Here is a 17424-nt window from a genome sequence, read left to right on the forward strand (position 1 = left end):
TTTTATTCATCATAGTATTGGAACGCTTAGCCAGAGCAATTAGTCAAGAAAAAAAATAAAAGGCATCCAAATCGGAAAAGAGTAAAACTGTCATTATTTGCAGATGAGATACTATATACACAAAACTCTAAAGACTCCACCAAAAAACTACTAGATCTAATTAATGAATTCAGTAAAGTCACAAGATACAAAATTAACATACAGAAATTGGTTGCATTGGTTACTATACACTAAAAATGAACTATCAGAAAGAGAAATTAAGAAAGCAATCCCATTTACAAGGCATCAAAAAGAATTAAGTACCTAGGAATAAATTTTATCAAGGAGGTGAAAAACCTGTGCTCCGAAGACTCTAAGACACTGGTGAAAGAAACTGAAGACAACACAAATTGAAGATATACCATGCTCATGGATTGGAAGAATTAATATTGTTAAAATGTCTGTACTACCTAAAGGTATCTACAGAATCAATACAATCCCAATCAAAATACCAATGGTATATTTTCACAGAACTAGAACAAAGGATTCTAAAATTTGTATGGAACCACAAAAGACCCTGAGTATCCAAAGCAATCTTGAGAAAGAAGAACAAAGCTGGAGGTGTCACAAGCCCAGATTTCAAACTATATTACAAAGCTATAGTAATCAAAACTGTATGGTACTGGCCAAAAAACAGATACACAGATCAACAGAATAGAACAGAGATCCCAGGTATAAATTCACACACTTATGGTCAATTAATCTATGACATTAGATTATGCCTTCAATAAATGGTGTTGGGAAAACTGGGCCACTATCTTACATTCTATAGAAAAATAAATTCAAAATGGATTAAAGACTTGAACGTAAGACCTGCAACCATAAAACTCTTAGAAGAGAACATAGAGAGTAAGCTCTTTGACATCTATCTTAGCAATATTTTTTTGGACCAGTATCCTTAAGCAAGGGTAACAAAAGCTAAAGTAAACAAGTGGGTTTACATCAAACTACAAAGATTTTGCACAGTGAAGGACACCATCAACAAAATGAAATAGCAACCTACTGAATGGGAGATGATATTTGCAAATTATACATCTGATAAGGTGTTATATCCAAAATAGATAAAGAACTTACACAGTTTATTATTAAAAAAACCCCAAAGTACTGGATTAAAAAATGGGCATACGACTTGAATAAACATTTTCCTGAAGAAGACATACAGATGGCCAATAGGTATGTGAAAAAATTCTCAACATCACTAATTATCAGGGAAATGCAAATCAAAATCACAAATCAAAATCACCTCACACTTCTCAGATTGGCTACTAACAGAAAGACAAAAAAATCACAAGTATTAGTGAGGATGTGGAGAAAAGGGAACACTCATACACTGTTGGTGGGAATATAAACAGGTGCAGCCACTGTGGGAAACAGTGTGGAGTTCCTCAAAAGTTAAAAATACAACTACCGTATGATCCAGCAACTCCACTTCTGGATATTTAACCAAAGGAAAAAAAAACACCAATTTGAAGAAACATATGCATCCTTATATTCATTATTTACAGTAACCAATATATGGAAGCCACCTAAATGTCCATCAACAGATGAACGGATAGAGAATATGTGAGATATGTGTATATGTATATATATCACATACACATACATACAATAGAACATTGCTCAGCTGTAAAAACATATGAAATGTTGCCATCTGTGACAACATGAATGAAACTAGAGGGTATTATGCTAAGTGAAATAAGTCAGATGGAGAAAGACAAATACTGTATGATCTCACTTATATGTAGAATCTAATAAAACAAACAAAACAAAACAGAAAGTGACTTATAGATACAGGAAACAAACTGTGAGTCACCTGAGTGGGGACGGTTTGGGGGGGTGATTGAAATAGATGATGGGTATTAAGAGATACAAACTTTCAGTTATAAGATAAGTAAGTCACAGGATATAATATTTAGCACAGAAAATATAGTTAATGATATTATAATAACTTTTTATGGTGATGGGTGGTAACTACACTTATCAAGAGGATCATTTTGTAATGTATAAAAATACTGAATCACTATGATGTACACTTGAAACTAATAGAATATTGTATGTCTATTATACTTCAACAAAAATAATAATAAATAACAGGTGAATAACTGTTCTTCAGAATCTCCTGAGTAACCTGGCATTCAACAGCTGGGCTCTTTGGAGGTAGAAAGCCAAGGAATAAGTTTTCCTAAAAATAACAACTCCCCAGAAAAGTAAATAGTTCATTTATGTTATCTAATATCTTCATTAGTGTGCAAAGGTAACTCATTCCCTCAAGAAAGGCAACTTCCAAAATGTTCCCACAGCAAATCACCATTCATTTCAATTGTTGCTTTTTACACTCACCTGTGGTATTTAATTGGTTATTCAGTATGACATGCAAGATCTGAATAAGTCAGGACATCTCAAAAACAACTCAGTGTCCTTGGGAAAGTATAATGCAAGATTTTCCCCCCATCCCTTATTTCTAAAAGGACTAAATTCCTTGAAATCTAAGTAGTGAGCCAGTTATTTTTACACTGATGTACATATTCTCTGCCACTTTGCCTCATGCGTTTCCTTCTCTGGTTTTGCTAAAACATTACAGCTGCATGGAACCTTAAGAGCACCTCCTGTGAGAAGAAAAGTAGCAAACACTGGCCTGAAGCTCTATGAGAGGGAATATATTTTCTACAAAGCGGGATTCATAAGAGCTTTTCCCATAAGATAAAAAAACAGTCATACATACAGATATATATGTGTATATATACAATATATACAAAATAGACATACAAATATATATGTATAGAATTACACAAATTTATATATTATACATATACAATACATATATTATACATATATAATATGTATACATATACAATATGTATAATATCTATTATACATATACAATACATATATTATACACAATATGTATATGTATGCAATATTTATTATATATTACATATATAACACACATATTATACATATACATATATGTGTGTGTGTGTGTACATATATTTGTATGTATACATAAACAGCAGGGAGAAAGTACCAGATGAAGTTTGATTACATCATGCTCCTAGAGGCCTGGTCTTAAGTGTATTTAGCAGTTCGATACAAGCCTCACAATATTTCAAGAGAAGAAGTGACATTGCACACCCCAGCATACACAGACAATTCGGACGCAGACTATGAGCACATGACAGAACTCCTCACTTTGCCTTTTAGTAACATAGTGACAGACATTTATGATCTCCAGGAGGAAATTTCTGGGAGGAAATCTCTCTAACTCATACAAGAAATTTCAAACTCTTTCTTGCTGCAGAAAATGAGCCTACCTTCTCTTAAATAGCTTATTATCCCTTCATTCCTTCCTGCTTTCTCTTCTAGCCACCCACACCTCTCCTGCCCAAGACCCTTTCCACCTACTTATACTCTAATTTCTAGTTTCTCTCAGCTCTGGGATGTAGAGTCTGCATTCTGTAACTTGGTATCACTTACCACTGTTAGAAGAATCACTCCTGCCCCTTTAGTATTATAGTATGAAATTCCTGAGGTAAGTAACTATTATTATATATTTCCATACCTTCCATGGTGCTTTGGATACTATATATGATTATTAAGTGCTTTTTTAAAAAAAAATCGTCTGGTTTCTCTTTCTTTTATCTAAGTATATGTATGCATTTATTCCTTCATTAAACATCTGTTGAGAATCTACTGGGAGCTGGGGAAATAGTGATGAAAGGCCTAGTTGCCATCTACATTTTCTAAGTGATTCCCACATTTTCCTGAACACTACTACATTCTGTGATTGGGGCAGCTTAGAAGCCCTCTGTCACTCATATTTACATTAAGGTAGAACATTATAATACAGTCTTGAAACAGAACAACAGAATAAAGTCTTCATGCTCTTTGGATCTTAATCACACAGTCCCACATGGGTCTGCTTATTATTTTAGGCCATATACAATGTGGAGAGGGTGAAGGAGAGTAGAAAAATGAAAAGAGAAAATCATAATGCTTGTGCATGAAGACTAATCTACAAGGATGTTCATTTCAGTGTTATTTAAATCAGAACAGAAAGTTAGAAATGTCCTAATTAGATAAATCATGTAGAATATTCACAGATGGGAGGAAATGCACGTAAGAGAGTGTTGAAAACATCAGTTACAGAATAGTAGGTATTTACAGTGGGTTTCTATTTTTATTTTACACAATGCAGTGGGGGGAAAAGTCTAGAAGGTTAAACTTCAAAGTATTAATGGTGAGTATACCCAGATGGTAAGATTATAAATGATTTTCTTCTTTGAGTGTAAAGCATTTCCAAATTATCTATAATGATCTTAAATAACTTTTGAGTCACAAAAAAATAGGCAATTAAAAAGAAACTTTTAAGGAATAAGGAGATCAGGAAGAGAATCGTCCCAGAATAATAGAACCTTCAGAGAGAATTCACCCTTTTACCTCACTGTTCAGGCCTCACTCACTGATAAAGCCCACTGTAAAGGCTGCTTTTTGCTGGCCATATGTAGGAAAATAATAGCGCACATGCATTTTGATCTACTGTCCAACTTTTGTCTCTTCAAATATATGTCTGGTAGATATATTCTTTCTCCCTCACAAAGCACTGATTCATCAAGCAAGTCACAGGCTGCTTAGAATCCTTGTTATATAAATTAAACCAAATTCTAAAACACAAGCAAATAGACAAACCCAGAAGTAAAGCCCTTTCCCAACTGACTATGTTAAAAAATTCGAAATAATATCTCAGTGGTGTTTGGAGAAGAAACTCGTTTGGACAAATGGAAAGTGAGCTGAAAGGTAAAGAAGAAAATTATGGCAACAATTCCCCATGTCTCCCAATGAGGGCTCCACAGGGGCACCCTGCTTAGACCTGCATGTTTGCTGGGTGAAAGGTAGATGAAGAGTTGTCCAAGTAGAAGCCTTACCTTGGTCTGGAATGTACAGAACATGTGCGTTAAGAACGGATGCTCCCAGGCCAAAGAGAGAACTCTCTTCTCTACCATCGTGCACTCAACATCATCGTCCATCAAAACCACGTCTTTCTTTAAGGCTTTTATTGCGAAAAATTGATTGGTTTTCTTGAACTCTGCTAGGAAGACCTAGAAGGAAGGGTAAGAAGTCACTTTATTTTAGAATTTGATCTCACACTCATTAAAGAAGAGACAAAATCCTGAGAGAGATCTGTTTTGCGTGAGAAAAGAGGATTTCTTCTCTAATCCCCTTCTATCCCCTTTATAGAGACAAAATAGAGTACTTCACTGATTTTAGGATATTACCTAGTAGTTTCATACTTGCTTTGTGCCTTTCAAAGGGTTCCACAAAACTACTGTACAATTGGATGGGTTATTGTCAGTCCCTGAAAAATTCTGTTTGAAAAAGTATGAACTGTCTGCCCAGGGACCTGAGTAAATTTATAATATAAATTCCCAGAGACTAAGTGCATACTGAAGGAAGCAAGACAAGTAGCAGAGAGGAGGATTTGATTACACTTGAAACATCAGTGCAAATAAGCATAAAACTTAGCTCTGAGTTTTACCCAGTTTTTCAAGGTGAAAAAAGAATACAAGGGAATAAAGCTGTCCTTATATGCTTAAAGAGCGTACACCATTTCATCCAATGGCATAGGCACTAATGCCATGTTTAGGGCCTACTATGTGTCACACACTCCGGTATACTTTATATGTGCTATCTAATTCTTAGCTCAGGACTCTCCACAAGACAGACAGTAATAAAAAAACAACAACAACTGGGTTTAAAGAGTAACTTCACTTGCTCAAATTCATGGAGCTACTCAGTGGAAAAAATATAATTCCAAATTTACTTTTTCTACTTGATTTCATGAATCTTATATGAAAGGACACCAGATGGCCTATAATGGAGAGTTTCTACAACTTTTGCTTTTGCAAATGATGCAGCAACAGACGATTGACAGTTGTGAGGACATGGCATTTGGAAACAGAAAACTCCAGCTTGGGTGTCTTTTACTAGCTGTGGGAATGTGGGCAAACCAATTAACCTCTCTGGGCTTTGGTTTCCTAATGTGTAAAAGAGATAATTGTCATGACATTCTCCAACTTGCAGGACCGTTGTGAAAATCAAATGACTACCACATGGGAAAATGATTTGGAAACTATAAAATACTCTCTAAATGATAGTTATTAAGAATACTTGTCGTTTGTTTCTTGACTTTCATGGAATGTCAAAGTCAATGACACCAAACCAGTACTGAAAATGCATGTGTCTATATTTAAAATAATATGGTGCAGATATATAGCTTTGGGGTAGCTGGCTTGATAGAGGGCATAGAACTTAGATGAGATTGCAGGCAAATGGATGATATGCATATCCTTGGAAAACAATGCTTTTTTTTTTCTGGCCTTCAAAGTAAATTGAGAATAAGAATATATAGAGGCTACCATTTTGGCGAGAAACCATACTTCCTATCTAGAGCCAAAAGAAATAAGAAAAACAAGTTTTGGAGTATCCTCAGTGTTGTAAGAAAGGGAAATATGGCTGTCCCATTTTGCTTTGGTGCTTTGTCCTCCTGTCTTTGGGTCCCTGCTTCAGTCTTCTCGGTCTGTAGGGACCGAGGGACATACTGCTTTGGACGTAGGCAGAGGATACCTGAGGCTCTCTTGTCCCTTGGGATATTTTACTAAGGCTTGTAGGTTTAACTTAATGTCTTTCTTATTAACCTTGTTCAAATATAGAAACCCACATGGGAACAAAGAAAGATAAACATTTCATTAACAATTAAAAGTGCTCTTTTGGTAATTGTTTCTTTCAATAAACATCCCCAAACCAGCCATAAACTAAGAAGCTGAAAAGGCAATTTCCATCTCTATAATGGGCTTTCAATTTTTGGTAACAGGTTATAATTGCACATTAATTGATGCTAAATTATAATGAAGACTAGCTATAAAATTGCCTATTACACAGATTAACACCAAATGAGCCTGCTGTGTTTCATATTATTGTGGAAATGAACTAAAAGAATTAATGGATATCAGCTAGTTTGCAGGGCAGAACAGATTTTGCCAAAAGCAATGCACTGGTGTTTAAATCCAAACCCAATTGTAGCATAATGTGATTCAGCTGTGGTGATGCTCAGTTGCATTCTAGTTTATTATTAAATAAACTGGGTGAGTTTCCCAGCCAAAGTCTGGTGAGCAGGTGTGGAGCATAATGCTGGCTTTGGATGTACAAATTCATAGAATGGTAGTCTCTGGCTAAAATTTTCCTAGGAGTTTCATCCAAGAATAAAACAACAGAGAGTGTCATTAATATAGTAGATAACCTTAATATCTAGAATAATCTCAAGGCTCATGTTCCAAGGCATCTTTCTTTATATTCGCTAGCTTGAAAATTTTTTTCCATCACTGATAGTTGATCGTTAAATTGTGTCATCTTCCTCCTTTTCCTCTTGTCCTTTGTGACTGACAGAGGCAGCCCATAACTTGAGTGTGTGGCAGGAAGGATTTAGAGGAGGGACTTTCCCCATGAAACTTTTCTCATGACTATCAAGCTACAGCTTTGTTATGAAGTGAATTGTGTCCCCTCTGAAAAATTTACCTCCTGAAGTCCTAAACCCCAGGACCTCACAATGTGACTGTATTTGGAGGCAGGGTCTTTACAGAGGTAATATTTAAAGTAAGTTCATTAGGGTGGGCTCTAATCCAGCATGACTAGCATCCTTATAAGAAGAGATTAGGACACAGAGATACACAGAGGGACGATGTGAAGACACAGGGAGAAGGTGACTATTTACAAGCCAAAGAGAGACTTCAGAAGAAACAACCCTATTGTTATACTGAGCGAAATAAGTCAATCAGAGAAAGACCTGTATTATATGACCTCACTGATATAAGGAATTCTTAATCTCAGGAAACAAACTGAGGGTTGCTGGAGTGGTGCGGGGTGGGAGGGATGGGGTGGCTGGGTGATAGACACTGGGGAGGGTATGTGCTATGGTGAGCACTGTGAATTGTGCAAGACTGTTGAATCTCAGATCTGTACCTCTGAAACAAATAATGCAATATATGTTAAGAAAAAAAAAAAAGAAGAAGATAGCAGGAGGGGAAGAAGGAAGGGGGGGAAATCGGAGGGGGAGACGAACCATGAGAGACGATGGACTCTGAAAAACAAACTGAGGGTTCTAGAGGGGAGGGGGGTGGGAGGATGGGTTAGCCCGGTGATGGGTATTAAAGAGGGCACGTTCTGCATGGAGCACTGGGTGTTATGCACAAACAATGAATCATGGAACACTACATCAAAAACTAATGATGTAATGTATGGTGATTAACATAACAATAAAAAATTTAAAAAAAAAAAGAAGAAACAACCCTACTGACACTTAAGTCTTAGACTTCCAGCCTCCAGAAGGATAAGAAAATAAATTTCTGTTGTTTGAATCACTCAGCCTGTGATATTTTGCTACATTTGTCCTAGCAAACTAATACAAGACTGAGGACATTTGATAGAGAAAAAAAAATTGCATTCAAAGTAAAACAACACTCCAAGTTTGAGAAGAGAGCAAAAGAAAAACAACAACCAAAAAAAAAGCTATAAGAAATAGAAACTGGCTGAGGCAGCTTTTCATTTCTTTGATGTCCAAATATACCAAACTCATAATTGTGTGGGATGTACACACAATTTGAATCAAAATGGATTGGGAACAATGATTCCCAGGGAAGCAGAGGCCACTACTTCCTAGAGTTCCTGGGTTTCCTTATTTATTTATTTATTTACTCATTCATATTATTTTTTATTATAATTTATTATGTTAGTCACCATACAGTACACATCATTAGTTTTTGATGTAGTGTTCCATGATTCATTGTTTGCATATAACACCCAGTGCTCCATGCAATATGTGCACTTCTTAATACTCATCACCAGGCTCACCCATCCCCCACCCCCTCTAAAACACTTATTCAGACCCCTCTCTATCCTGTCAAAAAATGCACAAGAATGTTCTTTCCACACCCACGACTGGGTCTCGTCCCATGAGTTTAGGAGTTTTGCTTTTTAATTTCTATAATTTGGTCTGTAGAATTCTATAGTATACTATCATACCTTGCCAAAACTTCCTTTCCCCAACATTTTGTGCAAGATAAAATCCTCGATTTTTAGTTTCATATGTACAGATGGTCTTTCTATGTTCGGTTCAGGTTCTGGACGATGGCATATTTTCTCCATCCCATCCAAAGGAGACTCCCAAGAGATTCCCTGAGGCTCTGAAAATAGCAAGCTAGTGGTTAAAAGTAAACAAGAAACAATGGAGGATCATTCTGGTTATTTTGAGAACACATTCTCTTCCACTTCCCACTCTGAGGCTCCATCCACAAAAATGGGGAGAAGGGCCCCCTGTGAGCCCGGCCATTTGGGGCATGGACTGTATCTCTTATCTACCCGACAAACTGGGAGAAATTTCATGTTAAGAAACATATTCTAATTAGCAAAAGACCATAGATGCAAAACAAAGGAGCACTTTAAATCATGTCAAATCATGCACAAATAGGGATTTTAACCAAACTTGAGGAAAAATGGTTCTCAGCTACTTGCATGGCTCACAGGCACAGTGGCAACATGTGATGTTGCATGTGAGGGATGAGGAAATGGAAAGCAGACTGATGGAGATCTGAATTGCCTCATCCCTCGCTGTATTAAAATCAGCCAATTTGTTCCTCACCCAATGCCAGAGGAAGTGCAGAAAACTTTTTAACATTTATTTTCTTTTTATTGAAATATATTTGACACATCATATGTTAATTTAAGGTGTACAACATGTTGACTTGATACATTTATATATTGTGATATGACCGCCATTTTACAACAGAACCTCTATCACATCACATGATTTTGTTTCTTTTTTTGTGGATGGAGTAATGACATTTCTTTTATTTTCAATCTCCAGATTTACTTTTCATCTTCTCCCTAAACCCAAGGAAAATAAATACAGGCATCCCCCATGTTTTGAAAGTTCACGTTTGCCACTTTGCTTTCATGAAAGATCTATATTACTACCTGTTTTCACTAACCGAAAAAAAAATCTGGAGAGGATTTTCTCTTTTACAGAAAAAAGAAAAGTGCAAATGAGATTCAGCATTGGTTTTGCAGCAAGCCAGCAAGAGGCAGTGAACCTGAGCATCAAGAGTGGCGCCACCCAGGCCCTTCCCCAGTAACTGCACTCAGCAGCTCAGCATCCAGCATCCAGAGTTTTGAACTGTGTGAGCATCTGTGCTTGATGTCGAGTATTCTGCGCCTCAGTTAGCAACATGTGTTCTAAGCTTTTAGAAAAGCCTAAGGTGATTTTTTGGGTCTGGGAATACTAAAAAATCATTCTGTATAAATTACCAGTAATTGCTTCTTTGCTTTATGCTATTTTGGCTTATAAAAAATTTCATGGGGGAGTCATGGGGAAGATGGCAGAGAAGGAGGATCCTGAGCTTACCTCATCCCATGAGCACAGCAAGATAACGGCTACATCTATACAACTATCACTGAAAACGACCTGAAGACTGGCAGAACAGACCTTCTACAGTTGATTATAGACAGGAGGAAACATTTAGAAAGATAGAAGGACTAGAGATACAGTTGGGAACCAAACCCACATGAGACCAGCCACAAATGGGAGGGACACCACAAGCACAGAGAAGCCAGAGGACCAGATGCCACAGAGGGCACCTGTGGCATGGGGGCCTGCACTGGGAAGACACATCCCAGTAACATTTGGCTCTGAAAACCAGTGGGGCTTAAAATTGGGAGCTTTAAAAATCAGCGACCTTAACTTTGAGGAGAGTAGGAAGGTGACAGGAAGCTGAGTCCCTACCATATAGAACTTAAAGAACCACCATAATAACTTGGCCCAAGACAGCACAGAAGCAGCAGTTTAAAAAATGTCTGCGGTATACATGAAGGAGATCTATGAATTAATCTCAGAATGTGTGCTGGAGGGTCAGGGATCTTGAGGAGATTTCTCTGGGAACAAAACTGTTGGCGGGCACCGTTTCTCTTTCCCTTCCCAAGCCAAGATAGCCAGATGGTTGTGAGAGCCATCTACCTTGCTAGCACCACGTGCTCTGCCCCAACAATCACCTGTGGACCTGCCCCATTCAATCTGCCCACTTCAGCAGGCATCTCTCCAAAGCAGTTCTTGCCCCACCACACCCCACAAGAAACCCCAGTAGGGACCAGTACCACTCCGAAGTTTCTCCCCATCTGGGGCACAGGGGAGATAACTTCACACACCAGTGCACCCCTTGTTCCAACAATTCAGTCCCAGCTGGCTGTGCAGGGAGCAATCCCTGCCACTCAGTGTACCTGCAGCTGTGGCAGAAAGGCTAACTCTAGATAGGCTCACTGCTGGCCCCACCCACCAACAGCCCCACAGTGGCTTTAGACAGGCCCCTCAAAAGTTTGGGGAAGAAACCCTGCCCTGTGCACCCATAGCAGGCAAAGTGGGTCAGTGCAGCCTGCTGGGCTGAAGGCAATTATGGCTCAGCCTCCCCAGTAAGGTACATGCAGTCCAGCCAGGGACACCTCTAGAGCTCCCAGTTATGATGACCAGGGGGACTGCACTTCATGACACCATAGGACCTCTTCTCATCAAGGCCACTACTTTCAAGACCAGGAGATGTAGCTGAATTACCTAATACACAGAAACAAACACAGATAGACAAAATGAGACAGAGAGCTATCTCAAATGAAAGAACAAGACAAAATCACAGTGAAAGAGTTAAATGAAATGGAGATAACCAATTTTCCTGATAAAGAATTCAAAGTAGTAGTCATAAAGATACACCCAGACTTGAGAAAACAGTGCATGATCTCAGTGAGAACTTCATCAAAGAGATAAAAAATATAAAAAAAGAACCAGTCAGAGCTTTAGAATACAATAACTAAAATAAAAATACACTAGAGGGAATCAACAGCAGATTAGAGAATGCAGAAAAACAGATCAGCAATCTGAAAAAAAGAGAGTAATAGAAAGGAACCAAGCTGAACAGCAAAAAGAAAAAAGAATAACAAAATATAAGAATAAGTTAGGGAACTCGGCAACACCATCAAGAATAACAACATTCGCATTGTAGGGATCCCAGAAAGAGGAGAGAGAAAGGGGGACAGAAAATTTATTTGAAGAAATAATAGCTGAAAACTTCCCTAATCTGGGGGAAAAATAGGCATTCAAGCCCAGGAGGCACAGAGAGCCCCAAACAAGATGAACCCAAGGAGGTCCACAACAAGACACATAATGATTAAAATGGCAAAAAATAATGATAAAGAGAGAGATCTTAAAAGCAGCAAGAGAAAAGAAAACAGTTACAAACAAGGGAAATCCCATAAAGCTATAGCTGATTTTTCAGCAGAAATTTTGCAGGCCAGAGAGAGTGGCATGATATATTCAAAGTGTTGAAAGAAGAAAACCTGCAACCAAGAGTAGTCTATCCAGCAAGGCTATCATTCAGAATAGAAGGAGAGATAGAGAGTTTCCCAGACAAACTAAAGTTAAAGGAGTTCATCACCACTAAACCAGCTTTATAACAAATGCTAAGGGGAATTCTTCAAGTGAAAATAAAAGGCCATAATTAGAAGAAAACTATGAAAGGAAAAAATTTCACTGGTAAGAGCAAACATATATTAAAGGTAGTAGATTAATTACTATAAAGCCAGTATGGTGGTTAGAACACAAAAGTAGTAAAATCAGTTATATCTATAAAAATGAGTCAAGGTATTCACAAAATAAAAAGATGTAAAATATGATATCATATACATAAAAGGTGGGGGAGGAGTAAGAATTTAGTACTTTTAGAATGTGTTTGAACTTAAGTGACCATCAACATAATATAGACTACTGTTCACATAAGAGGTTATATATGAACCCAATGGTAAACACAAATCAAAAGCCTATAACAGATACACAAAAAATAAAGAGAAAGGAATCCACGCATAACACTAAAGAAAGGCATCAAATCACAATGAAAGAGAGTAATGGAGGAAAGAAAAAAGAAAATAGAGAAAAACTACAAAAACAGCTAGAAAACAATTAACAAAATGGCTATAAGTACAAACCTATCAATAATTACCTCAAAGATAAATATACTAAGCGCTCCAATCAAAAGTCATAGCATACCTGAATGGATAAAAAAACAAGACCCATCTATATGCTGCCTACAAGAGACTCACTTCGGACCTAAAGACACATACAGACTGAAAATGAAAGACTGGGAAAACATATGCCATGCAAACAGAAGAAAAAAAAAAAGGCTGGGGTAGCAATACTTATATGAGACAAAAGAGCCTTTAAGACAAAGACTGTATCAGGAGACAAAGAATGGTACTCCGTAATGATAATGGAATCGATCCAACAAGAGGACATAAAATTGTGAATATTTATGCACCCAACATTGGAGTACCAAATTATATAAAGCAAATATTAACATATGTAAAGGGAGAAATGGACAGTAATACAATAATAGTAGGGGATTTTAATACACCACTTACATCAATGGATAAATATCCACACAGAAGGTCAATAAGGAAATGGTGGCTTTGAACAACATATTAGAGCAGATGGACCTAACAGATATATACAGAACACTCCATCCCAAAACAGCAGAATACACATTCTTTTCAAGCACATATGGGACATTCTCCAGAATACATCACATGTTAGGCCACAAAAAAATGTCAATAAATTTAAGGATACTGAAGTCATATCAAGCCTCCATTCCAACCACAATGGTATGAAACTGGAAATCAATTACAAGAAAATAATTTGGAAAAAACATACACATAGAGCTAAAGGACATGCTCATAAACAACAAATGGGTCAACAACTCAAGAGGAAATCAGAAAATACATGGAGACAAATAAAAACAAAAAGACAATGATCTAAAATCTTTGGGCCATAGCAAAAGCAGTTCTAAGAGGGAACTTTATAGCAATACAGGGCTACCTCAAGAAATAAGAAAAATCCCAAATAAACAACCTAACCTTACACCTAAAGGAGCTAGAAAAACAAAAGCAAACAAAGCCAAAAGATAGTAGAAGGAAGGAAATAATAAAGATTAGAGATGAAATAGAAACTAAAAAGCAATAAAAAATTCAATGAAACCAAGAGATGGTTCTTTGAAAAGGTAAACAAAATTGAAAAACCTTTAGTCACAATCATCAGGAAAAAAGACTCAAAATCAAATGAAGGGGGAGAATAACAACCTTAACCACAGATATACAAAGGATTATAAAAAAAAATTATGAAAAATAGAGTGCCACCAAATTGGACAACCTAGAAGAAATGGATAAATTCCTAGAAACTTATTCTAAGATTGAATCTTGAAGATATACAAAATCTGAACAGATTGATTGATTACTAGTAATCATATTGAATCAGTAATCAAAAACTCTCAACAAAACACCAGGACCAGATGGCTTTCAGGGGAATTCTACCAAACACTTAAATAAGAGTTATTACCTATTCATCTCAAACTATTCCAAAAATACAAGAAGGAAAACTTCCCAATTCATTCAATGAGGCCAGGATTACCCTGATACCAAAACCAGGCAAAGATGCTACCAAAAAAGAAAACTGTAGGCCAATATCTCTGATTAACTTAGATGTAAAAATCTTCAAAAAATATTAGCAAACTGAATTCAGCAATACATTAAAAAAATCATTTACCACAATCAAGTGGCTTTTATTCCAAGGATGCAAGAGTAGCTCAATATTTACAAATCAATCAATGGGACATACCACATTAACAAGAAGAAGGATAAAAACCACATGGTCATCTCAACAGATGCAGAAAAAGCATTTGACAAAATACAACATTCATTCATGATAAAAACTCTCAACAAAGTGGGCTTAGAGGGAACACCTCAACGTAATAAAGACCACACATGACAAACCCACAGCTAACATCATACTCAATGGTGAAGAACTAAAAACTTTTTCTCGAGATCAGGACAAGATAAGGATGTCCACTCAAGCCACTTTAATTCCATACAGTAGTGAAAGTCCTAGCTGCAGCCATAAGAAAAAGGAATAAACACCACCCAAATTGATAAGGAAGAAGTAAAACTGTCACTATTTGCAAATGACATATTATATTTAGAAAACCCTAAAGACGGCCCCCAAATACTATTAGAACTAATGAAAGGAAAGTCAAAAAATGCAAAATTAATATACAGAAATCTGTTGCATTTCTATACACTAATAACAAAGTAGCGGAAAGAGAAATTAAGAAAACAATCCCATTTACAATTGCATCAAAAAGAATAAAATACTTAGGAATAAACTTAACCAAGGAGGTGAAACATTTACTCTGAAAACTATAAAACACTGATTGAAGAAATTGAAGATGACAAAAACAAATGGAAAGATGTTCTGTGCTGATGGATTAGAAGAATTAACATTGTTAAAATATCCATACTACCCAAAGCAATCTACAGATTCAGTGTAATCCCAATCAATACACGAACAGCATTTTTCACAGAACTAGGACAAATAATATTAAAATGGGTATGGAATCACAAAAGACCTAGAATAGCCAAGGCAATCTTGAGGAAGAACAAAGCTGGAGATCACAATCCCAGACTTCAAGATACACTACAAAGCTAGAATAATCAAAAGTTTGGTACTCACACCAAAACAGACATGTAGATCAATAAAACAGAATAGAGGGTCCAGAAATAAACCTATACCTATATGGTCAATGAATTTATGACAAAAGAGGCAAGAATAATCAATGGGGAAAAAACAGTCTTTTCTTTCTTTTTTTTTAAACAGTCCTTTCAACAAATGCTGCTGGGAAAACTGGACAGCTACATGCAAAAGAACAAAACTGCACCCCTTTCTTACACCATACACACAAAAAAACTCACAATGGATTAAGACCTAAGTGTGAGACCTGAAATCATAAAACTCCTAAAAGAAGACACAGGCAGTAATCTCTTGGACATCAGTCTTAGCAACATGTTTATGGATACGTCTCCTGGGCAAGGAAAACAAAAGCAAAAATAATGTATCGGGACTACATCAAAATAAAAAAACTTCTGCACAGCAAAGGAAACCATAAACAGAACAAAAAGACAACCTAGTAAATGGAAGAAGGTGTTTGCAAAAGATATATCTGATAAGGGGTTAATATCCAAAATATATAAAGAACTTACATAACTCAACACCAAAAAAAAAATCTATTAAAAAATGGGCAGAGGACCTGAACAGACATTTTTCCAAAGAAGACATATTGATGACCAACAGACACATGAAAAGATGCTGAACATCATCAATCGTCAGGGAAATGCAAATCAAAACCACAATGAGGTATCAGAATGGCTAGTATCAAAAAGACAAGAAATAGCAAGTGTTGGCAAGGAGGCAGAGAAAAAGGAACCCACATGCATTGGTGGTGGGAATGCAAACAGGTATAGCCACTGTGGAAAACAGTATGGAGGTTCCTCAAAAAATTAAAAATAGAACTACCATATGATCTGGTAATTCCACTACTGGGTATATACCTAAAGAAAATGAAAACACTAACTCAAAAAGATATATGCATTCCTATGTTTATTGCAGTATTATTTACAATAGCCAAAGTATGGAAGCAATCCAAGTGCCCATCAATAGATGAATGCATAAAGAAGATGTGGTATATATACAATGGAATATTAGTCAGCCATAAAAAGGAATGAGATCTTGTCATTATGACAACAATGGATGTGGAGGATATTATGGTAAATGAAATAAGTCAGACAGAGAAAGACAAATATCATACAATTTCACTTATATGTGGAATCTAAAAAACAAAACCAAACCAAACATTCTTAAATATAGAGAACTGGTGGTTGCCAAAAGAGTGGGTGGGGAAGCAGGTGAAATAAAGGGGATTAAGAGGTATAAACTTCCAGTTACAAAATAAATAAGTCACAGAGATAAAAAGCACGGCATAGGGAATATAGTCAATAATACTGTAGTAACATTGTATGGTGACAGATGAGCATTGAGTAATATACAGAATTGTTGAATCAATATGTTGTACACCTGAAACTAAGCAATACTGTATATTAATTATACTTCAATTAAAAGAAAGTTTTCACAGAAATACTCTACTTTAGGATAGTGGGGAAAACCTGTATTTTATAATGTATGCTGAAATTATTCAGTTCCCAGATTCATGTAGGCATATCCTCTCATGAACTACTTTCAGAAAGTAGGCTGGATAAATTTCCATAATGATAAATGCTGAGGCCCCACTATTCTTCCCCTTTTTACTCTTAAATTTCCTTTTCTCCTGTGGCATTGAGATTTATGGTAGATTTATTTCTGCAAAACCTTTTACGGTGACAGGAAGTAACATTCTAAAATTCTAAGGAAACGTTTGCAGTTCT

The 17424-nt window shown here is 36.5% G+C and overlaps 1 protein-coding gene across 1 annotated transcript in view; it reads right to left on the minus strand.

Annotated features, from left to right (window-relative positions):
* PRKCQ (protein kinase C theta) overlaps positions 1 to 17424 on the minus strand; it is a 189108-nt gene that overhangs the window by 84751 nt on the left and 86933 nt on the right. The window contains exons 11-12 of the mRNA XM_032425911.1: positions 9112 to 9272; positions 4962 to 5135 (exon numbers count right to left, since the gene is read on the minus strand). Of these exons, the coding sequence (XP_032281802.1) occupies positions 4962 to 5135; positions 9112 to 9272 (335 nt within the window). The remainder of the gene's footprint in view (positions 1 to 4961; positions 5136 to 9111; positions 9273 to 17424) is intronic.

This window comes from Phoca vitulina, unplaced genomic scaffold (genome assembly GCF_004348235.1).
Source record: "Phoca vitulina isolate PV1807 unplaced genomic scaffold, GSC_HSeal_1.0 scaffold33, whole genome shotgun sequence".
NCBI lineage: Eukaryota > Metazoa > Chordata > Mammalia > Carnivora > Phocidae > Phoca > Phoca vitulina.